The 27,345-nt window shown below is 39.5% G+C and overlaps 3 protein-coding genes across 3 annotated transcripts in view; 1 reads left to right on the top strand and 2 right to left on the bottom strand.

Annotated features, from left to right (window-relative positions):
- Positions 1-27,345, top strand: part of TTC6 (tetratricopeptide repeat domain 6) — a 186,000-nt gene that overhangs the window by 108,194 nt on the left and 50,461 nt on the right. Inside the window, 6 exon segments of the mRNA XM_061159674.1 lie at positions 2,932-3,305; positions 5,776-6,226; positions 6,521-6,650; positions 7,877-8,049; positions 11,927-12,063; positions 26,041-26,210. Coding sequence (XP_061015657.1) covers positions 2,932-3,305; positions 5,776-6,226; positions 6,521-6,650; positions 7,877-8,049; positions 11,927-12,063; positions 26,041-26,210 — 1,435 coding nt within the window.
- LOC133068441 (cytochrome c oxidase subunit 7C, mitochondrial-like) lies at positions 349-748 on the bottom strand. The gene is made up of 2 exons (XM_061159667.1): positions 678-748; positions 349-562 (listed from the first exon to the last, which is right to left on the bottom strand). Exons 1-2 carry the CDS (start codon positions 746-748, stop codon positions 349-351), a joined length of 285 nt encoding a protein of 94 aa, XP_061015650.1.
- LOC133068442 (A-kinase anchor protein 8-like) lies at positions 15,429-17,653 on the bottom strand. The gene has a single exon (XM_061159669.1). It carries the CDS (start codon positions 17,651-17,653, stop codon positions 15,590-15,592), a length of 2,064 nt encoding a protein of 687 aa, XP_061015652.1. The 3' UTR covers positions 15,429-15,589.

A 27,345-nucleotide genomic window follows, 5' to 3' on the forward strand; every position in this document is an offset into this window, starting at 1 on the left:
GTCCTGTCCGACTCTTTGCGACCCCATTGGAGTTCTCCAGGCCAAAATACTGGAGTGGGTAGCCTTTCCCTTCTCCAGGAGATCTTCCCAAGCCAGGGATTGAACCCAGGTCTCCCACATTGCAGGTGGATTCTTTACCAGCTGAGCCACAAGGGAAACCCTGACTTGACTTGGTATATTATAAGTCAAGTCACTTATATATTGATCTGCCACTTGCGTTGAGCTCCCAGTTTGTTTCACGCTGTCAGTTTATTTACAAACATATCTAGGATGCTGAGTTCGAGTGTTTAATCCTTTTTTCAGAGATTGCACCTCTTAATATGCTCCTCTTCATGTCTGTCTCATGGATTACTTCTTAAGCAGTTGGTGTCTTACTGTAAAGAAAGGTGCAGCAAATCCAGACCCAAAGAGCAAAGTCATCATAGTTAGTAACCTCCACTTGTTTTCCGCTGAAAATGGAATATTCTTCCATGGGCCCTCCTCATAGTGGCTCCAGGTTGTGAACTTCCAGATGTTCTGTCCCAACGTAGCACTGTTGGAAGCTCTACAAAAGGCGTAGAGACTGAAGGCGGAAGAAATGGTGGGAGTACATGAAGCGCTCCCTTCCTCGTGACCTGGTTCCCTGGTGTGCCAGGCTCACTGTTTTAAGGCATCGATCATAAGTGAGGGACACCTACTTATTGATCTTATAGCAGCTGCTGGAGAGGCAGAAACCTGTTGGGACTTCAGATGTGCTGGTGGGCACCATTTTTAAATCTCATTCTAGTTTATTGATGAGGGAGCTGGTGGGTGCCATTTTTGGTGTTCTCCCTATAATCTGTTAGTGCCAACGGGCATGGTCCAGCACACACCTCCTACAGCAGGTGTATTGGAACTGGGTTGGGTGAGTGTACCAAACTCTGCAAACCCTGTCACACAGCTGTGTCATGCAGGGCAAGCGCCCCAATTCCCCCGGCCTGTGCCCCAGCAGCTGGGCCCCAGCTGGGCTGGGCGAGCAAGTGCACCAAGGCTTGCTGTCTCTCTGCAGCCGGCTGCAGCCTTGCAGTAACTGGCAGGTGATCACAGCACCTACCGGAGCACCCTCAGAGAACCTGGCTCAGGTGCCAGGGGAGATTGTGCTTCTGGGTCCCATGGATCATTTCCTACTCAAGACTCCTTCAAGCCTGGGAGAGGTGCTGGTTTGCCTCATTCGTATAGAACACAGAGAATCAGGCCACGTGCAGAGACAGGAATGTGTTCCTAAAGAGTTCAATGTCATGGTCAAAAGATGCTCACCAAATCTGGGACATGATTGGATGAACACAGTGAGAACAGCAAAGAGACAGAAAATATAAGAAAATACGGAACACAAGTTATAACTGAACTGAAAAATATACTTAAAGAGTTAAAACAGCAAACTGGATGAAGGAGAAGCATGAAGGACAAGCAAGAGGGAAAAGCAACAGAGATCACTGTTAGGCAGAAAAACGAAAAAAGAATTTTAAAAAGTGAGGATACCTTAAAGGACCTCTGGTACATCAGGCAGAATAGCATTCACATTATAGAGGTCCCAGAAGGAGAAGAGGGAAAGGGCCAGAAAAATTATTTGAAGAATAATTTTATGTTTTACTTTTTTCAGGCATGTTCTACTTTTTCTTGGTACATACATATGTGTTTATTTTTTGATATATATATATATATATATATATATATATGTACACGTATATATATTCTATAGTCGGTATTTCTCTGTTCTCTGTTCTAAGTCCATATTGAGTTAAATACAGTTTCTTGACATGGGGAAAGTATATATAGTAAGTCACAGAGAAGGTCAATATCTCTATTACATTTTAGTACATCTTAAAATATACAACTAGCTTGTATGGAATTGTTATTTGGGTTTGGAATTTTGGTCTATATTCACTGTTAAGAAAAATATTTCTGTAATGAATTATTTACTAGCAAAATTAAATGCAATTATTTATTGACAGTAGCTCAATAGGCAAGAAATGCTATATCAAAGGATTGGAGCTAATCTCTCTTTTATTTGTAATGAATGTTGTTAGAGTTTCAAATACTAATGCATAATTATTATAAATTATTCATTAATGTATTATAATATTAATATTATTATTGAAAATTAAGTTGATTCTCTAATGATTAGATAAAATGAATATTAGGTTGAAATTCTGTTATGTAAGCATATAAATATTAAATTGAAAATAATTGAATACTAAGTATAGGAATTCAGTGTTATTAAGGTGCTTTTGAAAATAGACTTACAAATTGATTTAATAAGGTGAGGCATTTTAATAATTTTTGCTCTGCCTGCAATGCAGGAGACCCCGGTTTGATTCCTGGGTTGGGAGGATCTGCTGGAGAAGGGATAGGCTATCCATTTCAGTATTCTTGGGCTTCTCTGGTGGCTCAGCAGGTAAAGAATACACCTGCAATGTGGGAGACCTGGGTTCAATCCCTGGGTTGGAAAGACCCCCCTGGGGAAGGGAATGGCTACCCACTCCAGTATTCTGGCCTGGAGAATTCCATGGACTAGATAGTCCATGGGGTAGCAAAGAGTTGGATATGACTTAGCAACTTCCACTTCACTCACCATTTTTTTGCATTAAACTACAAGTAGAGCACATACTTTATTTGGATATGTAAAGAGCATTCTCTTTAAATTAAGAATATATAAAATCACAATTCATATATACTTTATGGTGTTATTTTTATATAGCTAATGAAATGTCATGTGACCAAATTATTGTACTTTGCTTTAACTAACCCACTGTTAACTTATAAGCTCACTTGAAATACATCAAGAATAGATGATTTGAAAATTTTCAATAGTGACCAAATTCCATTAACAGGAATTATAACTGAATTAATTTAAAATGTATAGCAACTAAATTGATTTTATATTTTTCAATTTTTTGTTTCCTTATGAATAAGAGAGTAAAATCTGCAGTTGAGTTGATAAAGGAGGAGACCACAGTTCTATCAGGGATTCAGGATGACATGCAAAGCAATATAAAAGAGGTGATGCTTCAAAAAGCAAAGGAGTTGGAGCGTTGGATGACTGAGCAAAATGAAACTAAGGAATCTGTCTCTGAGAAAGAAAATATAGATTCTATCTTAGACTACATGCATAGCAGATATGGTTCAAGAGACCTGTCTTTCACTCTCATTGAAGCATCTCGACAAGCTGGCATTACTTACATTGTTTATCCCAAGAAAAAGAAGATGAGACGGAGGAGAGGACTGAGGCTCAGTAAACTTACACTTGTGTATGATGAGTTATCCAAGCCTCCAAATATTCTTAAAAGGTCTCGTTTAATCAACATTTGTTATAGTTTAAGAAATATATTATGGTTTGGGCCTTAGTTTTATAATTCACTCATTGAAGGATCCTTTTGTATGTATATTTCCTGGGTCTGTCTCTGGTTGTTGTTCAGTTGCTCAGTCATGTCTGACTCTTTGTGACCCCATGGACTGCAGCACACCAGGCTTCCCTGTCCTTCACCATCTCCCGGAGCTTGCTCAAACTCATGTCCCTTGAGTTGGTGATGCCATCCAACCATCTTGTCCTCTGTTGTCCCCTTATCCTCCTGCCTTCAATCTTTCCCAGCCACAGGGTCTTTTCTAATGAGTCAGCACTTCACATCAGGTGGCCAATGTAATGGAACGTCAGCTTTAGCATCTGTCCTTCCAATGAGTATTCAGGACTGATTTCCTTCTGGATGGACTGGTTGAATCTCCTTGCAGTCCAAGGGACTCTCAAGAATCTTCTCCCATGCCACAGTTGAAAAACATCAATTCTTCAGTGCTCAGCCTTCTTTATGGTCCAACTCTCACACCCATACATGACTACTGGAAAAACCATAGCTTTGACTATAAACCATAGCTTTTCCTGGGCCCATCTCTGGTGCCAATTAATTTATCAGTCAGGGTCCCAGGAGTAAACAGATAGCACTCTCAATTTAGAATAATTCTAGAGAGGGATACCAAATGGCAGTTTACAAAGATGTGGGCATAGGAAAATCACAAATGATAGAGTGCTATCCTGGGGCTAGAAATAATAGAGCCAGTTTCTATCCCTCAGTATGAGAGGACAAAAAGAGAGGATGATTACTAGAACCTGGAAGAAAGGAATTTTATGGAAAGGATTTCCTTGAAAGAAGTAGTGAACTTTGGTCAAAGATCATGGCTAGTTTGAGGCAACCTTTCAGGAGGGGCCCGGAGGAATACTTTGACCTCACTTGAACTCCCTTTTTAGGACTCCTAATTGAACATACTTGATTAGAAGAAAGAAAGTATTCCTATGTACAGACTAGTACTCTAGGGCAAAGGACAAGGTAGAGAATAGAGATAAATGTGGAGGTGGAAAGGAGATCTGTTTGTCACAGATGGTCTTTCCAGGGTGACCTTTGACCAGAAATACGAATTGAGAAGGAGTCAGCCACTCAGAAGGACTGGAAAATGCAATGGCTTTGAGGCTTGCCCTAAGCCTGGAACAGTGGGAGGCGAGAGAGTAGTGTTATTAGAGATATTTGCTGGGGTCTCATCGTGTTGTCTTGTAGGCTATGATGAAAAGTTTGATTTGTGTTCTAGGTACTAGGGAACGCTCTTGAAGGGACTGACATGATCTGATTTACATTTGTTTAGAAAAAAATAAAAACTTGCTGGCTGCTGTGTGGAGAATGGATGAAACCAAGAGTACAAGCAGGGATTTAAGATGTTATTATACTCTAGACCGGAGAAGGCAATGGCACCCCACTCCAGTCTCTTGCCTGGAAAAGCCCATGGACGGAGGAGCCTGGTAGGCTACAGTCCATGGGGTCGTGAAGAGTCGGACACGACTGAGCGACTTCACTTTCACTTTTCACTTTCATGCACTGGAGAAGGAAATGGCAGCCCACTCCAGTATTCTTGCCTGGAGAATCCCAGGGACGGGAGCCTGGTGGGCTGCCGTCTATGGGATCACACAGAGTTGGACACGACTGACGTGACTTAGCAGCATACTCTAGACTGAAGAGATGATGGAGGCTTGCACTGGAGTGTAGAGAGGAGTGGAGTGTCACCGAATAAGGAAGCAGAAGGATACTGACTTTTCTCACTTTTATTCTCCTTCTTTTAGCACAGGCCTTTCTCATATTTACACACTTGGTAAATATTTATGAAATTATGGGGTTTAATTTTTTTTCCTTTCAATAGAGCATGTTTGTTCTCTCACGTGGCTATAACAGCACCAGCATACAATGAATGCTACTGAATGAAAACTGTGTGGGAAATGGAGAGTTTGTGGAGATGATCCTAGAAACATAGCATTTGAAAGCGTATTAGATGTCATCTAATTTGATAGCCTAGGAAGTTTGGGATGAAGTCTGTTAGTCTGCTGTGGAGTAAAATCTTTGCTTCTTCCTGCTTCCTCAAGTTCATGTCCTTGCCAACCATTTGGATACATTTCCTTTTGCACACTGAGTTTTAACTCCTCAATTCTCCTGAGATTGTATTTCCTCTGGTTGGGGGTGGGGATGTAAATTAAGCCTGGAAGGAACACTGACCCCTTATTCAGTTATTTACAGAGGCTGTAACTTTAATAACAGTCTTCTGCTTTCATAACCTCAACATAGATTCTTCACACGATCTAAATGAATAAACAGAAGGACTTGATTTGCATGCAAGTACCATGTAATTTTATTTTGATAACAGAGAAATAGTAATTGTGACTGAGTTGATTTATTGGTTATAAAAATTATATTTCTGTAATTTAAGAATCACCCTTTTGCATACTAGATCAGTGTCCCACGGAATCCTTCCTGGAGAGAAGAAATGTTTGCTCAGAGTTCCACTATATGAACGTGTACTTCGGTGTCCCAGTGTACCTTTGGGTTTAAATTCTGACAAATGTGCCCAAATTAAGAGAATTCTGGAACATAGTGATCCTCAAACATGGTCTCCTGAGATGGTCTCTCAGCCTAAGCAAAAGAAGACAACCCCGAGAGTTAAAATATCTGTTGACGAAGACTCATCTGAAGGAGTGAAACAATCACCAAAGCTAGAATTGAGTGATTCTTTGACCTGTGGTCTTCCTCCAGCAGTCATTAAACATTATGAGTCTGAAGTGGAGATCTTGACTGAAGAAATAAATAGTAAGAAGAAATATCCTGCATTTTTATATTGTAGGCGTGGAGCTCTTTATAGGAAACTGGGAAAGTTACAGAGTGCCATGAATGATCTACAGGAAGTAAGTTTTATGTGATCAAAATAATAATGCTAACAATTTACCCTTGCTTATAGTTATATATTAACTTTTACTAGAATTTTGAATAATGAATATTTGTATTATGTATATAGGATTAGAAAATTCTGGCATTTTCAAATAATTAGCCTTAAAAACACTAGATTTTGTCAGATTCAGAGGCATCATATTATACTATACACATATAAAGATGTTGAAGTCAGCAATGTGTGAAAGTTTATTTGCTAGTCTGTCTTCCCTTAGATCAATTTAAATGGAATTTATACATCTATTTTCTAGGCTATATTCTTGGAGCCATTGTTCCTCAATGCCTATTGGCACCGACATTTCATTTATCTTTTCCAAGACAAAATTAATGAAGCTTTGGATGACTTGAATTTTATAAATAAATACAATAAAAATAATGCAGGTGGGTTGTCTGTGCAGTCATATCTTAAACTAAGCTTTGGTCATTTAGTGGTAAAAAGATACATAATTCAAGACATATAAGTCTCCACAAATGGTTGTAACTTTCCTAAGTTAAATTTATTCTTGATTCCCTGGTAGCTCAGATGGTAAAGCATCTGCCTACAATGCCGGAGACCCGGGTTTGATCCCTGGGTCCGGAAAATCCCCTGGAGAAGGAAATGGCAACCCACTCCAGTACGCTTGCCTAGAAAATCCCATGGACCAAGGAGCCTGGTAGGCTGAAGTCCATGGGGTTGCAGAGTCGGACATGACTGAGTGACTTCACTTCACTTCACTTCACTTCATTGTAAATATAGGACTCTTTTGTGATCCTGTTGTTTTAAAAAATATTTATCATAGTTTGAAATGTTAATGTCCTTGGTATACATTACAATAAATTGGTTTCTTACTGCTTATTTTGTACGATAAGCTTACAATTTTTATAGAAGTAATTCACAAATTTAGTTTGAATTAGAGTTGTAGTAATTTTGCATGTGTGAGTGCTCAATTGCTCAGTTGTGTCCAATTCTCTGTGACCCCATAGACTACAGCCCACCAAGCTTCTCTGTCCATAGGATTCTCCAGGCAAGAATACTGGAGTGGGTTGTCATTTCTTCCTCTAGGGGATCTTCCTGAACCAGGGAATGAACTGGTGTCTCCTGAATCTCCAGTATTGGCAGACAGATTCTTTACCATTCTTAAGACTTTTCAGTTGGATGAAATATATAGCTTTGTGTTTATGTACTGTTCTCTGATCAACTTGAATGGCTAGGCATGGAACTTTTGAGAAATGAGAAAATGTCATATTCATCTTTGTATCTCCAACACTCACAACATACCCCTAAAATATAACATGAGCTTAATGTTTTTTTTTTTTTAATCTATGCTGATCTCTGCTAAAAGTCCATAACTTTTTACTGTGAACATTAAAAGATTATGAAACGTTTTAGATATATAAAAAGGAAAAAGGTAATTTTTGTTATTGAAATGGAAACACTTTTAACATAAGTATTTATCCAGTCTGTGAGAATGAATTTTGCATTGTTGAACAAAAGAACAAATATTAAATGACAAAGAGAGTAAAATAGAGATACATTTTTGTAAGACTACATTTGTTGGAGGGTGAAGGATTAATCTCTTAAAATTTAGGACTGTAGCACTAAATTTTACCGTATTAATTTTCTTTAGATGCATATTTTTCAAGAGCAGAAATTTTCAGAGAAAAAAATGAAATTACTTTGGCAATTCTAAATTATACTCAGGCAATCAAGTGCAGACCCATGGATGCTGACATGTACTTCAGGAGGGGTGAGATGTATGAAATAGAAAACAAAATGCTGGCCATTGATGACTTTTCTAAAGTAAGCTGTATTACATATAATGCTGCCATTTATATATTTGTATATTTTAGAACATGATATACTAATTATATAAATACAAATTATCTAATTATATATTTATATATTTTAAAGCATGATATCCTAATTTATAACAAATTGTTGAAATTCTTTCATGCATATATAGTCAAAATTAATTTATTTTAGATTACATCATAGAATATTCATTAGTGGAATTGATATTAACAGGACATCAATGATATTTTTGAATGAATGGATTTCCATCAGAGTTGGGTATGGGAGCATTCAGGCAACTTTGATGGAGCCTTGACTTTCCAGCTGTCTTCTTTTGGACTATGAGGCACTGAATAAGGAAACCTTTGAAGAGTGCGTCTTTCTTTCAAACAGTGGAGAAAATAATTTTCCACTTTTTGACACAGATCTGGCGATTTACTTCTGCAGCAAACCTATCTGCTTTCAAAGACTGCTTACTGGCTCATTCATTCATTCACTCACAAATATTTATTGCCTAAGGCACTGGGTAATAAAATGGATAAATCCTGGTGAATAAAACAGAAACGTTTCATGCTTACATGGAGCCTATAGTATAAAGAACAAATATTAAAGAAATAAATATATATACTAATATATAATTACTAATTGTGATGAATGCTGTGATGGAAATAAAGATGATCAGTTCTGTTCAGTTGCTCAGTCGTGTTTGATTCTTTGTGACCCCATGGACTGCAGCACACCAGGCTTCCCTGTCTATCACCAACCTCCCAGAGCTTATTCAAACTCATGCCCATTGAGTCAGTGATGCCATCCAACCATCTCATCCTCTGTCATACCCTTCTCCTTCCGCCCTCAATCTTTCCTAGCATCAGGGTCTTTTCTCATGAGTCAGTTCTTTGTATCAAGTGGCCAAAGTATTGGAGTTTCAGCTTCAGCATCAGTCCTTCCAATGAATATCAGGACTGATTTCCTTTAGGATAGACTGGTTCGACCTCCTTGCAGTCCAAGGGACTCTCAAGAGTCTTCTCCAACACCACAGTTCAAAAGCATCAATTCTTTGGTGCTCAGCTTTCTTTATAGTCCAACTCTCACATCCATACATGACTACTGGAAAAACCATAGATTTGACTAGACAGACCTTTGTTGGCAAAGTAGTGTCTCTGCTTTTTAACATGCTGTCTAGGTTAATCATAGCTTTTTTTCCAAGGAGCAAGCGTCTTTTCATTTCATGGCTGCAGTCACCATCTGCAGTGATTTTGGAGCCCCCAAAATTAAACTCTGTCACTGTTTCCATTGCTTCCCCATCTATTTGCCATGAAATGATGGGACCAGATGCCATGATCTGAGTTTTCTGGATGTTGAGCTTTAAGCCAACTTTTTCACTCTCCTCTTTCATTTTCATCAAGAGGCTTTTTAGTTGTTCTTCACTTTCTGCCATAGGGTGGTTTCATCTGCATCTCTGAGGTTATTGATATTTCTCCCAGCAATCTTGAGTCCAGCTTGTGCTTCATCCAGCCCAGCGTTTCTCATGATGTACTCTGCATACCAGTTAAGTAAGCAGGGTGACAATATACAGCCTTGATTTACTCGCTTCCTGATTTGGAACCAGTCTGTTGTTCCATGTCCAGTTCTAACTGTTGCTTCTTGACCTGCATACAGATTTCTCAGGAGGCAGGTAAGGTGGTCTGTTATTCCCTTCTCTTTCAGAATTTTCCAGAGTTTATTGTGATCCACACAGTCAAAGGCTTTGGCGTAGTCAATAAAGCAGAAGTAGATGTTTTTTTGGAACTCGCTTGCTTTATCGATGATACAATGGATGTTGGCAATTTGATCTCTGGTTCCTCTTGTCTTTTCTAAATCCAGCTTGAACATCTGGAAGTTCACAGTTCACATACTGTTGAAGCCTGGCTTGGAGAATTTTGAGCATTAATTTGCTAGCGTGTGAAATAAGTGCAATTGTGTGGTAGTTTGAGCATTCTTTGGCATTGCCTTTCTTTGGGATTGGACTGAAAACTGACCTTTTCCAGTCCTGTCGCCACTGCTGAGTTTTCCAAATTCGCTGGCATATTGAGTGCAGCACTTTCACAGCATCATCTTTTAGGATTTGAAATAGCTCAACTGGAATTCCATCACCTCCACTAGCTTTGTTCATAGTGATGCTTCCTAAGGCCCACTTGACTTCACATTCCAGAATGTCTAGCTCTAGGTGAGTGATCACACCATCATGCTTATCTGGGTTGTGAAGATCTTTTTTGCACAGTTCTTCTGTATATTCTTGCCACTTCTTAATATCTTCTGCTTCTGTTAGGTTCATACCATTTCTGTCCTTTATCAAGCCCATCTTTGCATGAAATGTCCCCTATTTATCTCTGATTTTCTTGAAGAAACCTCTAGTCCGTCCCATTCTATTGTTTTCCTCTATTTCTTTGCATTGATCACTGAGGAAGGCTTTCTTATCTCTCCTTGTTATTCTTTGGAACTCTGCATTTGATTGGGTATATCTTCCCTCTTTTCCTTTGCCTTTAGCTTAATAAATGAAATATTTATTGATGATGGGGCAATTTATATTTGATTGGGAGATGTCAGAGAATCCCTTGAGGGAGTGAATTTTTGTTAGCCTGTGTATGGAGTCTGTGCTGCTGCTGCTGCTGCTAAGTCACTTCAGTCGTGTCCAACTCTGTGCGACCCCTTAGACAGCAGCCCACCAGGCTCCCCCGTCCCTGGGATTCTCCAGGCAAGAACACAGGAGTGGGTTGCCATTTCCTTCTCCAATGCGTGAAAGTGAAAAGTGAAAGTGAAGTCGCTCAGTTGTGTCTGACTCTTCGCCACCCCATGGACTGCAGCCCACGAGGCTTCTCTGCCCATGGGATTTTCCAGGCAAGAGTACTGGAGTGGGTTGCCATTGCCTTCTCCGATGGAGTCTATAGTCAGGCAGATATTCCACTGATTGCAGCAGAATTGTAACCTTGAACTTCTGAGTTTTAATTCTAAATTCTAGTTCTTAGTACAACTGAGAAGTTATTTAAACAGTTTAACTTTTCATGTTCTTAATTTATAATAGCCACATATTTGACATTCTTTTGCTTCAAGAGAATATTGTTATAACTTGGTAACTTCTTATCTAGAAGTGAACACAAATCTCTTTTGAAGATATTAAAGTTGTTAAAAATATCTTTTCTGATCATTTCCTCTATCTAGCACTGATATTAATAGTTTAAAAATTGACTCTTGCAGCAACTTGAGGTCAAACATCAAAATCTTTAGTGTTTTTTTTCCTATTTTAAAAATACTTTATAATTGCTGTGCTTCAATTTCCCGTCTACTATCAATAGGCAAGGAACTTTACAACTGAGTTTACAATGATTTAGTCTGTTTATTGCCTTCTTTGTCAATGTGAAATGAATGAGCCATGCCAATACCAATTCATTTCTTTTCTCCATTTTAGGGGCTAAATAAATCCATATTTGATTTCATTGAGTCAGCCTTAATGTGGTCTAGTATGTGTCACCTTTGAATGGAATAAAATGCTATGATAGATGCAATATAATACAATCCTACTCTAGTTGGATAATTACTTATGAGGTTTTATTAATAAAAACTTTGGCGGGAAGAAACCTTGGCTTCTTATATATGCTGGATTTTGTTTTTGTTTTTAATACAACCTCCCCTTTCTAGAATTTGATGACAAATGGATTTCCTTAAAGGCGTGGTCTTTACATGCAAATCTGAAACTTTTGGCATCTTAGTTTGCTTTTATGTAATCTGAAGTTAAAAACATGGTTGTAGTTATTTAATTTCCTGTGGGATTATATACTTTTCTTGCTTATTTTTTTTTTCATAATGTGATATGTTTCTGTGACTTCCCTCCTCCCCCTGCCCCATGTAGTGTATTTTTTATGATCCCAAAAGAACAGATGCATTATTTAAACGTGGGATGTTCTACTATGAAAATGAAAACTGGATTGCAGCTGAACAAGATTTTACAGCCTTGTTAAATATAGATCCCCAAAATTCTCAAGCTAGGTAAGAATTATTTTAGATATGGTTTTTGAAAAAAAGTTTGAAATATGCTCTCAGGAAAGAAAATTGCTTGAAATACATCAGACAGCCCTTTAAAATAGTGAATCAATTTTTAGAGCTACTAGTTAATGAAGATCTTTACCTATACCCAAGAGTAGTGAGTATTTCAACCTAAAAGTCATAAAAGTGATAATTTAGAGTTGTTTCATTTGCATTTTCTAAAGACTAGTTACATTATCGATTTTTAAAAATAGTGACCTCTATTTTGTTTCTTTGGATTTCTTTTCATATCTGTATTTATTCAGTACAGAGAACTGTTGACATAGATTTCCATTCTTTCTTATTGTAACTTGGATTTTAAACTTTGTTCGTCCAAACTTATTGTGCATAATTCGTTTCCATTTTGTTGCTTTTCTTTTAATAAAAATTTAGTTTTGAAGAGGCTTAAAACATATATATAGTCATACCTATTTGTCCTCTATTAGCATTGTTATAGTAAAATAAATATGCATTCAAAAATATGCAAAGTATATTGACGTCACAATGTAAATGCTTATGTAACCGCCACCAGCTCAAGAAACATTTCTAGCACATCTCCTTTTGCCTTTGCCTCTCTGAGAAGGTAACCACTGTCCTGACTTACATTTCTTTATAGTTTCAACACACAAGTATATGTCCCTAAACATTCTTAGTTTAGTTTTGCTGTTTTCTTGAACTTTATATAAATAAAATTGTAAGGTAGTACTCTTTCATCTCTAGCTTTATTTCACTGAATATTATGTATTATTGCATGTGGCTCCAGTTTGTTCATTTTAATTTTTGTATAATATTCAGTAACATGAATATATTACAGTTTATTTATCCATTCTACTGATGAAATCAAGTATGGTTTCATTCACCATTTTTGTACATGACGCACATATGTGCATATCTGTTGGATGTACAAGTAGGAGTGGATACTTGCATTCCTATACCTGCTTCATAGGGTATGCAATTGTTCAGCTGTAGTGCCAAACTAATTTTGCAAACTGGTTGTACTACCAGTAGTTATGCAGGCTCTACACCAGCACTGGGTACTATTATAGCTTTCAAATTTTAGCCATCCTAGTGGGTATGAAGTATCATTTTATTTAGTTTGAATATTCATTTTCTTCATTACAAACATGATTATTCAGTTTCAAATGTTTACTAACCATTTGGATTTTCTTTGTCTTGTTATCCATAACTTTTGTGTTGTTGGTCTTATTTCTTTATTAATTTGTATGAACTAAAACATATTCTTGATATGAGCCCTTTGGTTATATTTATAGCAATTATTTTTTTCTAGCTCTGGATTGTCATTGCACTCCTTAAATATTGTCTTTTGGTAAATAGTTTTTAGATGTAATAAAATATAATCTGATTGAATAACATTTTTGTCTTTAAGATTAGTGCTTTACCTGTCTTTATTATAAATAAGTTTTTCCTACTTTTATGTCATGTAGATATTCTCCTGTCTGATCTTCTAGAAAGTTTATTATTTTGCCTTTAAAGTTAGATTTACAGTATACCTAGAATCAATTTTTGTATATGCTGTGAAGCAGAGAACAAATTTCATTTTTTTCTGTATGCATATTCAATTTTCCCAGCAACATTTAGTAAAATGCCTGTCACTTTCCCATTGCTCTATAGTGTAAGCTTTGTAGGAAATGAAGATCCAGGTATGGGTGGATCTCTTTCTTAGTCCTTTTTCTATTTTGAGGTTTTCTTTTTTTTTTTGATATGGACCATTTTTAAAGGTTTATTGAATTTGTTACAATATTGCTTCTGTTTTTTTATATTTTGAGTTTTTGGCCACAAGGCATGAGGGATCTTAGCTCCCTGACCAGGAATTGAACCCCCACCCCCTACATTGGAAGGTGAAGTCTTAACCACTGGATTGCTAGGGAAGTCCCTATTTTGGGGAGTTTTAAAAAATCTATCTTTGCACCAATACTATACTGTCTTAAATACTATAGTTTCATAATAAGTAATGAAATCCAGTAGAACAGTTCTTTTGATCTTTCAAAATTGTCAGAGCTTCCCTTGGCTATTTTGCATTTCCAAACACATTGAATGGGGTTAAACTATATGAAGGGCTTCCCTGATAGCTCAGCTGGTAAAGAATCTGCCTGAAAAAAAAAAAAAAAGAATCTGCCTGCAGTGTAGGAGACCCTGGTTCAACTCCTAGGTTGGGAAGTTCCCCTGGAGAAGGGATAGACTATTCTTGGACTTCCCTGGTGGCTCAGATGTTACAGAATTTGCCTGTAATGCAGGAGACCTGAGTTTGACCCCTGGGTTGGGAAGATCCCCTGGAGGAGGGCATGGCAACCCACTTCAGTATTCTTCCCTGGAGAATCCCCATGCAGAGAAGCCTGATGTGGGCTATAATCATGAGGTTGCAAAGAATCGGACATGACTGAATAACTAAGCAGGCATGCAAATTATATGAAAACTGACTTCTTTATTGATCAGAATAGTAAAATTTCACAATTTTGTATGGTTTAAGTTAGTAGAATCAGCATGTTAACTTCCATGGTAGTTCATTTGTATTTTGATTGGGGTTGCAATGAATTTATAGAACAGTAGGGGAAAATTTGACGTCCTAACAATATTGAATCTTCTCATGTATGCCTACGATACATACATTTTCTTTTCTTTTTTTTTTTTAAATAAAATGTTTATTCATCTTCCAGATAGGTATCTCTGCCTATGGCAATTTATATTGATTTTCCATTCACAAGACATCAAATTTTCTTTTTAAATATATTTAAGTAAAAGTAACTCAATTTAAAGAAAAACAAGAAACCCTGAAGTAATGCAGAGGTGGGACATAAATGAGGTAAAACATGGCAAAGGTGATTCACCAAGGACTAAAGTTTGGGAAACAATGCCCCAGGCAAAATATCCTCATTCTTGAGGGTAAGTATGTGTGCTTCCAATGGTTCACGTGTAAGATTCTTCAGGCCTTTGAGAATTCACTGATGTGACAGAATCAAATCACATGTGAACAAGATTCTGCTACCTCTTGTGAAGGAGGACCACATACCACACAGTGTACCACAAAAGCAGAGATCAAAAACTGAAGCCAAAGTAAATTCTTGAAACTCTATTAAAAAAACAATAAAAGCTTTATAAAGCAATATACATCCCAGTATTGAACTGCTCCCAGACCAAAAAATAATAAAAAGGGGTGCATTCAGCCAGTGGTTGTATTTAACAAGCAAAGTATCAGTAAAGTCTAATTATCCAACTTTTATTATTCCAACTACAGTGTAAAGAGCGATGTCACAGCCACTGGGGGAATGTACAACTTTTGCAGCCTTCACACCAAGGCAGAAAGCCACACGACTCTGTGAGACAAGCCTGTGAGGTACACTTTTCTGAAGGAAATGGCTGAGTCTCTTCACCAAAATAATATTCCAGTATCACATACCCTAGTACTACTTACAAACCAAAGGACAGGAATAATGCATTATATAACAGATCCCTTGAAACAGGGAAAGGAGGCTCATTCTGTGGGAACAGCATCTCTGGACTCTGCGTCAGTCTGTCCCGCTGTGGCTTCTGCAGCAGCCGTGACTGTCACGGTGCTTTCTGACTGCGCTGCCATGGCTTCCGCTGCAACTCCAGCCTCAGCAGCTTCACCTCCGGCTTCTGCTTCAGTGTTGCCCTTCTCAGGTGCCATTCCGCAGGGGGTCTCTGCCTCGGGGTGGGGACCACTAGCGGCCTCAGCTGTGTCCGCAGGGTCGTCCCGTTTGGCCAGCATTTCACCACTTTCTGGAGCAGGTGCTTCTTCCCCATCTACTGCCCTCACTGCTGCCGTAATCACCTCAGCTAAGACCTGGGCCGCTACCTCCTCAGGTGTCTCTTCCTTATCCTCACCTCCTAAATTCTCGTCTCCTTCTATTTCTGCATCACCAGCTTCACTGGTGAAAGGGTCTTCACCCTTGAGGTATTTTTCCAGCATCTTCACTATATGTCTGTTGTTCAAAACACTCTTAGCCACATGGAGACTTGTTTTCTTGAACTGTTCAGCAGCCAACAGGCGGTTGTGATTGTGGTCGACAGAGTGCAGGTGCCGCTGGAGGAGCTGGGGCTGCGCCGGGATCAGCATGTCACAGGCCAGGCAGTGGGCAGCCTCTATTTTCTTGAAGAAGTGCTCCTGGCCAATCCCTTTGAAAGGATCTGGTTTTGGTTTTGTACTTTCCTTCTCCATTAGTTCTTGACGCCGCTTCTCAATTTTCTTATTTCTGTTTATAATGTATTCCTGGAGGAATTCCACCGTCTTATCAGGCAGCTTGGTACTTATAAAGCGCAGTGTCTCTTTGTGAAATTTGCTTTGCAAATGCTTCTGGATTTCTTCATCTTCAAAGCTACGGAACTTGCACACGGAACAGGCAAACTGAATCCTGTCAGCTGCCCGGTCTCGCATCCTGTCTCTCCTCCTCTGCTTTTCCCTTCTCTTCTTCACTTCATCGTCCTCGTCGTCCTTCTCTCCTCTCTGCCTCCCGGAGTCAAAGAATTCGTCCTCACCCTTGAATTCTTCATCTCCTGACCGGAAGTCACCAGCTCCATCATCGTTTTCAGAAAATTCTCCTTCGCTGTCAGCTCGAGCTTGTTTCGTGTCAGGCTCGTCATAAATCTGCAGCTGCTTCCGTTTCCTGCCCAAGCTTTCTGGGCCACAGCGATTGAACCCTCTCCGCCGAGGCTGATCTCTGATCCGGGTCTGTGACCGGCCACATCCGTAGGGCACAGGGTTGTCATAACCACCTGCCCCCTGCATGCCCATCATGCCAAAGTCAGGGGCCATGGACTGGGAGAAGAGGGAAGGCGGGGGCCTGCCGGGGGAGGGGCCGCCAAGGCCCCGCCCACCCACATAGTTCATCTCTGTCCACGGAGTAGAAAGAGGCTCAGAGGAGGCTGCAGGTGGCATGAAGGGGTCGCCGCGCATAAACGTGCTGGGGTTGCTCCGGTCCTGGAAGCGGCCCTGGCCGCGGCCCCGCATGAAGCCATCGAGTGCGCCCCGCTCACGGGCTGGGTCCCGGCAGTCACTGTACTGACCACCAAAGCCACCATTGCGGTCGGGTCCCAGGTCAAAGTCATAGTCGTAGCTGTAGCTGGGGCGGTAGGGATTGTGCTCAGGCAGGCAAGGCCTGGAATCATAGGACTCAAACGACTGGAAGCGAAAGGAGCTCTCCCGGTCCTGCATGCCCTCCCCACCGCTGCTGCTCCCGCCCCTTCCTCCTTCCTTGGACATCATGTCCAAACGCTGGTTGATCTTGGCGATGAGGGAGTCAGAACTGTCAGTGCATGGTTCTGGGCCGTAAGAAGCCATGTGCATGGCAGGGCCCCCAGGCGCCAGGCCGTCGCTGGCCTTGGTGGCCTCCCATGAGGCTGGGCCGTAGTTGTAAGTTGCTCCCGCGGTGACGCTGGTGTTCTGGGCACCATAATAATTGTAGTTTTCATAACCTTGCCAACTGGCCACACCAGTTCCATATGTACCCTGGGTGTTGGTAGGTCCAGCACTCCATGCCCCATAACCTCTGCAAAGCCTCCTCTCTCTCAAATACATCCCCGTCTCTCCTAACAGGACTGGAGGACGAAATGGCAACTCATTCCAGTACTCTTGTCTGGAAAGTCTGGTGGACGGCAGTTCATGGGGTTCCAAGAGCTGGACATGACTTAGCGATTGAGCACGAATGTTCCTCCGTAGCCCTGATCCATGTCTTCCCATACATTTTCTTTAGGTCTTCGTTTCCTTTTACTTAATAATGTTTCATAATTTCTGTAAAGAAGCCTTATGTATATCTTTTTCTTTATTCCTATATATTCAATATTGCTTAGTTTTATTTTAGGTACTACTTTAGTATAATTTTATTTTAAACGTTTTGTTGCTGGTATATAGAAGTGCAGTTGATAAATGTATACTGACCTTGCGATATAGCAATCTAGCTAAACTTTAAAATATATATATTTAAAAAAACTGACTTCTATTTAACTGGAGTATAATTACTCTGCAGTGTTGTGTTGGTTTCTGCCATACATCAATGTGAATCAGCCATAGGTATACATATATCCTCTCCCTCTTGAACCTCCCTTCCACCTCCCATCCATCCTACCCTTCTAGGCTGTCACACTGGATTTGAGCTCCCTGCCTCATACAGTACAGCAAATTCCCATTGGCTCTCTATTTCTTTGCATCTTTCCAAACATAGAAAAGTGCTAAATTCCCTAACTTGAGATATCTGGTTTTCCTTTAATTTACAATAATCTTTTGACATTCAGACTACCTGCTCTTTGTTGCAAAACTTCTATATAGCCTGCCCCCAACCCTCGCCTCCTCAGAGCACTTCTCTCAAGGTTACTTGAGCTTGAATAAACCTTAAAGTCCTAAAAAATCCCACTAAATAAAACATAACTGTCAACTTAGGTTGTGAATATTTTTTAAGTCAACAATCATTTCAGTTCAGTTCAGTCGCTCAGTCGTGTCCAACTCTTTGCGACCCTGTGAATCACAGCCAGACCTCCCTGTCCATAACCAACTCCCGGAGTCTACCCAAACCCACGTCCATCGAATCGATGATGGCATCCAGCCATCTCATTCTCTGTCATCCCCTTCTCCTCCTGCCCCCAATCCTTCCCAGCATCAGGGTCTTTTCCAATGAGTCAACTCTTCACATCAGGTGGCCAAAATATTGGAGTTTCAGCTTCAGCCTCAGTCCTTCCAATGAACACCCAGGACTGATCTCCTTTAGGATGGACTGGTTGGATCTCCTTGCACTCCAAGGGACTCTCAAGAGTCTTCTCCAACACCACAGTTCAAAAGCATCAATTCTTCTGTGCTCAGCTTTCTTTATGGTCCAACTCTCACATCCTAACATGACTACTGGAAAAACCATAGCTTTGACTAGACAGACTTTGTTGGCAAAGTAATGTCTCTGCTTTTTAATAATATGGTCATAACTTTCCTTCTAAGGAGTAAGCGTCTTTTAAGTGCATGGCTGCAATCACCATCTGCAGTGATTTTGGAGCCCCCCAAAAAATAAAGTCTGACACTGTTTCCACTGTTTCCCCATCTATTTCCCATGAAGTGATGGGACCAGATGCCATGATCTTAGTTTTCTGAATGTTGAGCTTTAAGCGAACTTTTTCACTCTCCTCTTTCACTTTCATCAAGAGGCTCTTTAGTTCCTCTTCACTTTCTGCCAGAAGGGTGGTGTCGTCTGCATATCTGAGGTTATTGATATTTCTCCCAGCAATCTTGATTCCAGCTTGTGCTTCACCCATCCCAGCATTTCTCATGATGTACTCTGCATATACGTTAAATAAGCAGGGTGACAATATACACCCTTGACGTACTCCTTTTCCTATTTGGAACCACTCTGTTGTTCCATGTCCAGTTCTGACTGTTGCTTCCTGACCTGCATACAGGTTTCTCAAGAGGCAGGTCAGGTGGTCTGGTATTCCCATCTCTTTCAGAATTTTCCACAGTTTATTGTGATCGACACAGTCAAAGGCTTTGGCATAGTCAATAAAGCAGAAATAGATGTTTTTCTGGAACTCTCTTGCTTTTTTGATGATCTAGTGGATGTTGGCAATTTGATCTCTGGTTCCTCTGCCTTTTCTAAAACCAGCTTGAACATCTGGAAGTTCATGGTTCACGTATTGTTGAAGCCTGAGTAGGAGAATTTTGAGCATTACTTTACTAGCCTGTGAGATGAGTGCAATTGTGGGGTAGTTTGAGCATTCTTTGGCATTGCCTTTCTTTGGGATTGGAATGAAAAACTGAATTTTCCAGTCCTGTGGCCACTGCTGAGTTTTCCAAATTTGTTGACATATTGAGTGCAGCACTTTCACAGCATCATCTTTTAGAATTTGAAATAGCTCAACTGGAATTCCATCACCTCCACTAGCTTTGTTCGTAGTGATGGTTTCTAAGGCCCACTTGACTTCACATTCCAGTATATCTGGCTCTAGGTGAGTGATCACACCATCATGCTTATCTGGGTCGTGAAGATCTTTTTTTGTACAGTTCTTCTGTGTATTCTTGCCACCTCTTCTTAATATCTTCTGCTTTTATTAGGTCCATACCATTTCTGTCCTTTATCAAGCCCATCTTTGCATGAAATTTTCCCTCAGTATCTCTAATTTTCTTGAAGAGATCTCGTCTTTCTCATTCTGTTGTTTTCGTCTATTTCTTTGCATTGATCTCTCCTTGCAAAACTCTCCTTGCTCTTCTTTGGAACTCTGCATTCAGATGGGAATATCTTTCCTTTTCTCCTTTGCTTTTCATTTCTCTTCTTTTCACAGCTATTTGTAAGGCCTCCTCAGACAGCCATTTTGCTTTTTTGCATTTCTTTTCCATGGGGATGGTCTTCATCCCTGTCTCCTATACAGTTTAACAAACCACCGTCCATAGTTCATCAGGCCTCTGTCTATCAGATCTAGTCCCATAAATCTATTTGTCACTTCCACTGTATAGTCATAAGGGATTTGATTTAGGTTATACCTGAATGGGCTAGTGGTTTTCCCTACTTTCTTCAATTTAAGTCTGAATTTGGCAATAAGGAGTTCATGATCTGAGCCACAGTCAGCTCCCGGTCTTGTTTTTGCTGACTGTATAGAGCTTCTCCATCTTTGGCTGCAAAGAATATAATCAATCTGATTTCAGTGTTGACCATCTGGTGATGTCCATGTGTAGAGCCTTTTCTTGTGTTGTTGGAAGAGGGTGTTTGCTATGACCAGTGCGTTCTCTTGGCAAAACTCTATTAGCCTTTGCCCTGCTTCATTCTGTACTCCAAGGCCAAATTTGCCTGTTACTCCAGGTGTTTCTTGACTTCCTACTTTTGCATTCCAGTCCCCTATAATGAAAAGGACATCTTTTTTGGGTGTTAGTTCTAAAAGGTTTTGTAGGGCTTTATAGAACCATTCAACTTCAGCTTCTTCAGCATTACTGGTCGGGGCATAGACTTGGAATACCGTGATGTTGAGTGGTTTGCCTTGGATGAACAGAGATCATTCTGCCATTTTGAGATTGCATCCCAGTACTGCATTTCAGACTCTTTTGTTGACTATGGTGGCTACTCCATTTCTTCTAAGGGAATCCTGCCCACAGTAGTAGATATAATGGTCATCTGAGTTAAATTCACCCTTTCCAGTCCATCTTAGTTCGCAGATTCCTAGAATGTCGACGTTTACTCTTGCCATCTCTTGTTTGACCACGTCTAATTTGCCTTGATTCATGGACCTAATATTCCAGGTTCCTATGCAATATTGCTCTTTACAGCATCGGACCTTGCTTCTATCACCAGTCACATCCACAACTGGGTGTTGTTTTTGCTTTGGCTCCATCCCTTCATTCTTTCTGGAGTTATTTCTCCACTGATCTCCTTTAGCATATTGGGTACCTACCGACCTGGGGAGTTCATCTTTCAGTGTCCTGTCTTTTTGCCTTTTCATACTGTTCATGGGGTTCTCAAGGCAAGAATACTGAAGTGGTTTGCCATTCCCTTCTCCAGTGGGCCACATTCTGTCAGACCTCTCCACCATGACCCGTCGTCTTGGGTGGCCCTGCAAGGCATGGCTTAGTTTCATTGAGTTAGACAAGCTGTGGTCCATGTGATCAGATTGGCTAGTTGTCTGTGATTGTGGCTTCAGTCTGTCTGCCCTCTGATGCTCTCTCTCAGTGCCTACCGCCTTACTTGTGTTTCTCTTACCTTGGACGTGGGGTATCTCTTCACGGCTGCTCCAGCGAAGCGCAGCCACTGCACGCTAGTAAAGTAATGCTCAAAATTCTCCAAGCCCGGCACTAGTAATATGTGAACTGTGAGCTTACAGATGTTCAAGCTGGTTTTAGAAAAGGCAGAGATCAAATTGCCAACATCCGCTGGATCATTGAAAAAGCAAGAGAGTTCCAGAAAAGCGTCTATTTCTGCTTTATTGACTATGCCAAAGCCTTTGACTGTGTCGATCACAATAAACTGTGGAAAATTCTGAAAGAGATGGGAATACCAGACCACCTGACCTGTCTCTTGAGAAACCTGTATGCGGGTCAGGAAGCAACAGTCAGAACTGGACATGGAACAACAGAGTGTTTCCAAATAGGAAAAGGAGTACGTCAAGGGTGTATATTGTCACCCTGCTTATTTAACGTATATGCAGAGTACATCATGAGAAATGCTGGGATGGGTGAAGCACAAGCTGGAATCAAGATTGCTGGGAGAAATATCAATAACCTCAGATATGCAGACGACACCACCCTTCTGGCAGAAAGTGAAGAGGAACTAAAGAGCCTCTTGATGAAAGTGAAAGAGGAGAGTGAAAAAGTTCGCTTAAAGCTCAACATTCAGAAAACTAAGATCATGGCATCTGGTCCCATCACTTCATGGGAAATAGATGGGGAAACAGTGGAAACAGTGTCAGACTTTATTTTTTGGGGGGCTCCAAAATCACTGCAGATGGTGATTGCAGCCATGCACTTAAAAGACGCTTACTCCTTAGAAGGAAAGTTATGACCAACACAGACAGCATATTAAAAAGCAGAGACATTACTTTGCCAACAAAGTCTGTCTAGTCAAAGCTATGGTTTTTCCAGTAGTCATGTTAGGATGTGAGAATTGGACTATAAGAAAGCTGAGCACAGAAGAATTGATGCTTTTGAACTGTGGTGTTGGAGAAGACTCTTGAGAGTCCCTTGGACTGCAAGGAGATCCAACCAGTCCATCCTAAAGGAGATCAGTCCTGGGTGTTCATTGGAAGGACTGAGGCTGAAGCTGAAATTCCAATATTTTGGCCACCTGATGTGAAGAGTTGACTCATTGGAAAAGACCCTGATGTTGGGAAAGATTGAGGGCAGGAGGAGAAGGGGATGACAGAGGATGAGATGGTTAGATGGCATCACTGACTCAATGGATATGAATTTGGGTAAACTCCAGGAATTGGTGGTGGACAGGGAGGCCTGGCTGGCTGAGGTTCATGGTCGCAAAGAGTTGGACACGACTGAGCAACTTACTTGACTGACTGACTAAGATAGTTGAATATAAGTCTGTCTGATGTCTGGACTCCCTCAGGGGTTATTTCTATTAATTTCTTTTTATACTGTGGATAGGTCATTTTTGTTTGCTTTACTTGTAATTTTTTGTTGAAAAGTAGTCCCTTTGAATATTATAATATAGCACTTTAGGATATCATTTTCATCCACTCGTCTTCCAGGGTTTATTGTTGCTGCTTCTTGTCATTCATATGGTTTGTTTAGTGACTTTACTGAACAGATTTTTAAAAGTCTGTATTCTTTGTCATGTGTGGCTACTGAAGTCTCTATTCTGTTAGCTTGATTGTCAGCTGTGATTTGACTGAGATTTTCTTAATCTCCTGGAGCAAACCAACCAACCAAATAAAAGAAGTCTCTCAATCTTTGCAGATTGGCTCTGTTGAGGCACTCTTTCAGTACTTGTCCAGACAACTTCAGTGACTCAACTTTTGTGTCCTACTTGCACAGAGCCTGAATTAATCAGAGGTGAGAGGGTCTTTGCAGGTCTTTTCTGTGCATGTTTCCAGCCTTGGGTTTGCACGTGGCTTTTAGATTTTCTCAGTATGTAGAAACTTTCTAAAGCCCCCACCCCCCTGGTATCTCCTTTTCCAGCTTCTTTCATCCCAGAGTTTTTGGTTAGTTTGTTGCTTGTCCGGATTGTTATCCCTTGCCTCAAGTGGCAACTGCTAATACATTTGCCTTTAAGTGCTTTTGATAAATAACATCCAGGAAGTCACATCAGCCCCCAGAAAGCTCTAAGGCAGTCAAAACAGAGGGAAGCATTTGAGCCAGTCTTTCAGTGATCCATTCAGCAGACAGGTCAAAACACGTAACTACAGTTCTTTGAGAATAAGGTATGTGTTGTTCCCTCTGGTACTAGTAACCTGCACCAGGAAGGCAGGTGGTTGTCCTGAAGGCCACCATGGGTCTGGGAAATTGGGGAGGGAAATACAGGGTGAGTTAGAACACACCATAGAGTTCCCTTACCAAAATTCAGCAGTTTGGCCTCCTTTATTAAGCATTTCCCTGGTTGTTCTGTTTTTAATTAGATTTCAGAGTTCCAAAAAAAAATGGATTCTGACGGTTTTTGCCATTTTATTCATTGCTTTTGTGAGAAGTGGAGTTTTAGAGTTCCTGTTCTACCTGTTTTGGTCTACTCCAATCTCCCAACTCTTTTTATGATTGCATCAACTTTAACCTTATTATAACATTAGTAATAAAATAGTCTTTATTCATTTAAAGTAACGAAAGTGCCTTTGGCTTTTGCCAACAAACATTGCAGTTTTAATTTTTGAGCCATTTCTTTATTTCAAGGGAATATCTTTTTTTCCTGTTTAAATTTTTTCCTATGATCTACTTATAAGAGTTTCACAGTAATAGGCCTTCTAATTTTGAAATCTCTTGGCCGTCATATGTTTTTATGTTGAATGTTATTAAACTATACTGAATTTGTCTTTTAAATTTTTAAAAATTTTCATCTATATTCATAGTAAAATTGTTCACTGATTTCGTATAGTCAGATTTTTGACTTCAGGAATTGGCTACTTTCTCAAAATGAATTAAGTCTTTTATCTTTTTCTTTTCTTAGAAATATGTCCTTTAGGATTAGATAATTTTTGTTCTTTGAAAGTTTGAAATAATTTACTTCTAAAACTATCCCAGCTTGCAGCCATTTGAAGGGAGGGCAAAGTTTTTTGAAGCTCTTTAAAAATTCTCCCCTAGTTATTGTTCTATTCTGGTTGTCTACTTCTTGACTTGAAGGGGATTGCTTACAGGAAGGACTTTCCTGGTGGCTCACTGGTAAAAAAATCTGTCCTGTAGTGCAAGAGATGCAGGAGACACAGGTTCCATCCCTGGGTCGGGAAGATCCCCTTGATCTTTATTATTTGATGATTAAATCTTACCACTATAGAGACAGGAATGGGATAAAATAGTAGCCTAGGTGTGATCTGATGAGAATCTTCAGTATTGAGGCAGTGGAAATGAAAGAAGGAACAGATGCCAATGTCAGTGTTTTTGAAAAATTGACACGACTTAATTCTTCAAACACATTGTAGATGACACCCTACAAAAAATATTACTAAAGATTTATTCTGTAAGATTTTAAGTTCAGAATTATATGTAGGCTTAAAAGTTAATTAATATTCTTTAGCAAATAGAAATTATTAAAAATAAATGTAAGATTTTATGTTCATTAGAAGATACATAAGACATTTCTTATGTGTGGGGTAAAAAATATTTTGCTCCAATATAAAATATCCTGAGTCTTGGTGCTTTTGAAAGACCTCTGTTAGTGGCTGCACTCTTTATTTCAAATTACCATTGTTTTCATATTATAACCTTCCTGAGCATCTCTTTTCCTCCCCCTGGGTTTAATTTCTTCAGGGCAGGCAGCCTAGTAGCTTATTCCTGTTTTTCCTTAATTGTCATTTTTGTTTTAGTTGTAAAAACTGATTTGCTTTACATTATTAATTGAAGATGGGATTTTCAGAGTTGATCTAGGTCAATGAAAATTTAGGAACTGAAGTCAGAAATTAATGGAGATAGAATTCAACTCATGAAACTGATGCAATATCTTTTATGCATGTAGATAGAGAAATCTCCCATTTATTTGGGTGTATTTTATTGACACACATCTCTGATAAATATAAGAGATATAATAAATTCATAAGCATACAGTTAATATGTAACATTAATAAGCATAAAATATTTTATTGTATATTTATAATGAAAACATTTTATTATATATATTTATTTATAAAAAGTTTATATCTCTTTTGCTGTTAACATTATGACTAAGCTTTCCTGGGAAGCAAAGAGAAATAACCACCAATTGTTATTCAAATATAAAATTAGTTGTATAGGTTTGCCAAAAAGAGAAAATTTATATTTTTCTGTACATGTTAAAATGAACTTTTCTCTTTTTCTAGGATGTACCGAGGGAGAACATATTTTCAACGGCACTTTTATAAGCAAGCAGTTCAAGATCTTTCTATTGCAGTTCACTTAGAGCCTAATAACTGGTTAGCATTGTATTATAGAGCCTGCTTATTTAGGAAGAGTAACCCTCTTAGGGCGCTGCAGGATTATAGTGTTTCAGGTACTTCACGTTCAATGGCACATATATGGGGATTTAATCTGAGGTTCAGCAGCTCACTTTCATGGAGTGGGATACTAATGTGGGATAACTAATGTAATATGTGTATTATTGTATGGTTATATATATATACACACTAATGTATATTTATATAGCACATATATTTTATACTTGTAAGCTATAATAGTTTAGCTAAAAGTGTTTCTAATATTCCCTTTTAGTGTGTGTAATTGTGTGTGTGTGTTTACATGTGTATAACAGTGGCAAAGAGAGAATATCATATCAAAGAAATCTCTTTCTATATATGAACTTCTGAGGCTATTTCTGGAAATCTAGGCCCATTTCCTAGTCATCTTGCTAAAATGATAGTGAATTTTCCTGGTGGGATGAGTCCCACTCCATAGGCCCAGCTGATGGATTAGTCAAATTCTGAGTTTTGTAACCCTTAAACTAAAAATGGGAATCCTCGGTAAGAGGATGCCAACAGGTAAAAGTGGCCATTTCTACCTATGTGCCAGTACATTCTTGGTCCCCAAGTATGTCCAGCACAATTCTGGATAGAGAATAAGTGCTCAGTAAACAGTGTCCAGCTGAGTAAATTAGCCCATCCTTACTGGCAAATTCCAGCCAGGGTTCAACACTCCAAACATGGCTGTGTTCACCTGGGTGCAAAGTGTTAGAATCCCGACATCCTTGATGAGGCAGAATCTAGAGCTTAAAGAAACCCCTAGACCCTTAGGAAGAGAATAGCCCGCTGTTCAGGGAAGTCAATAACAGGTGATCATTTATTGACATTTCTAAGTCCATCTCACTTCTGAAGTCACCCTTCCCACGAATATGCAAATAAAATAACTCAGAGCCCATCCTATGTGCCGAGAGGAGTCTAGTGTCCTCCTTTCTGTTGCCAACGATTCCTGGAACTGAGGATTCTTGTTCACTTCTCTTATAATCTTTGTATCTAATTACTCCTCTCTGATTGATTCTCCATTTTGGTTCACCAGTTCACTTCTCATGGTTACCATCTGTTACTGAATGTTTTAGGGGTCGTTGGATAAAGTTAGCACAGATAATTCAAAACTGAAGGTTAAAGACCCTTATTTCTGAAGGTTCATCTTTTATTAGTCTCTGTCAGCCCTGT

This window comes from Dama dama, chromosome 13, assembly GCF_033118175.1.
Source record: "Dama dama isolate Ldn47 chromosome 13, ASM3311817v1, whole genome shotgun sequence".
Taxonomy (NCBI): Eukaryota; Metazoa; Chordata; class Mammalia; order Artiodactyla; family Cervidae; genus Dama; species Dama dama.

Coding starts and splice junctions, on each gene's coding strand:
- LOC133068441 (XM_061159667.1), bottom strand. CDS start 748: ATGGTGCCCACCAGCACATCTGAAGTCCCAACAGGTTTCTGCCTCTCC. Junction 563..677: donor AGCTGCTATAAGATCAATAA/GTAGGTGTCCCT, acceptor TTCCGCCTTCAG/TCTCTACGCCTTTTGTAGAG.
- LOC133068442 (XM_061159669.1), bottom strand. CDS start 17,653: ATGTATTTGAGAGAGAGGAGGCTTTGCAGAGGTTATGGGGCATGGAGT.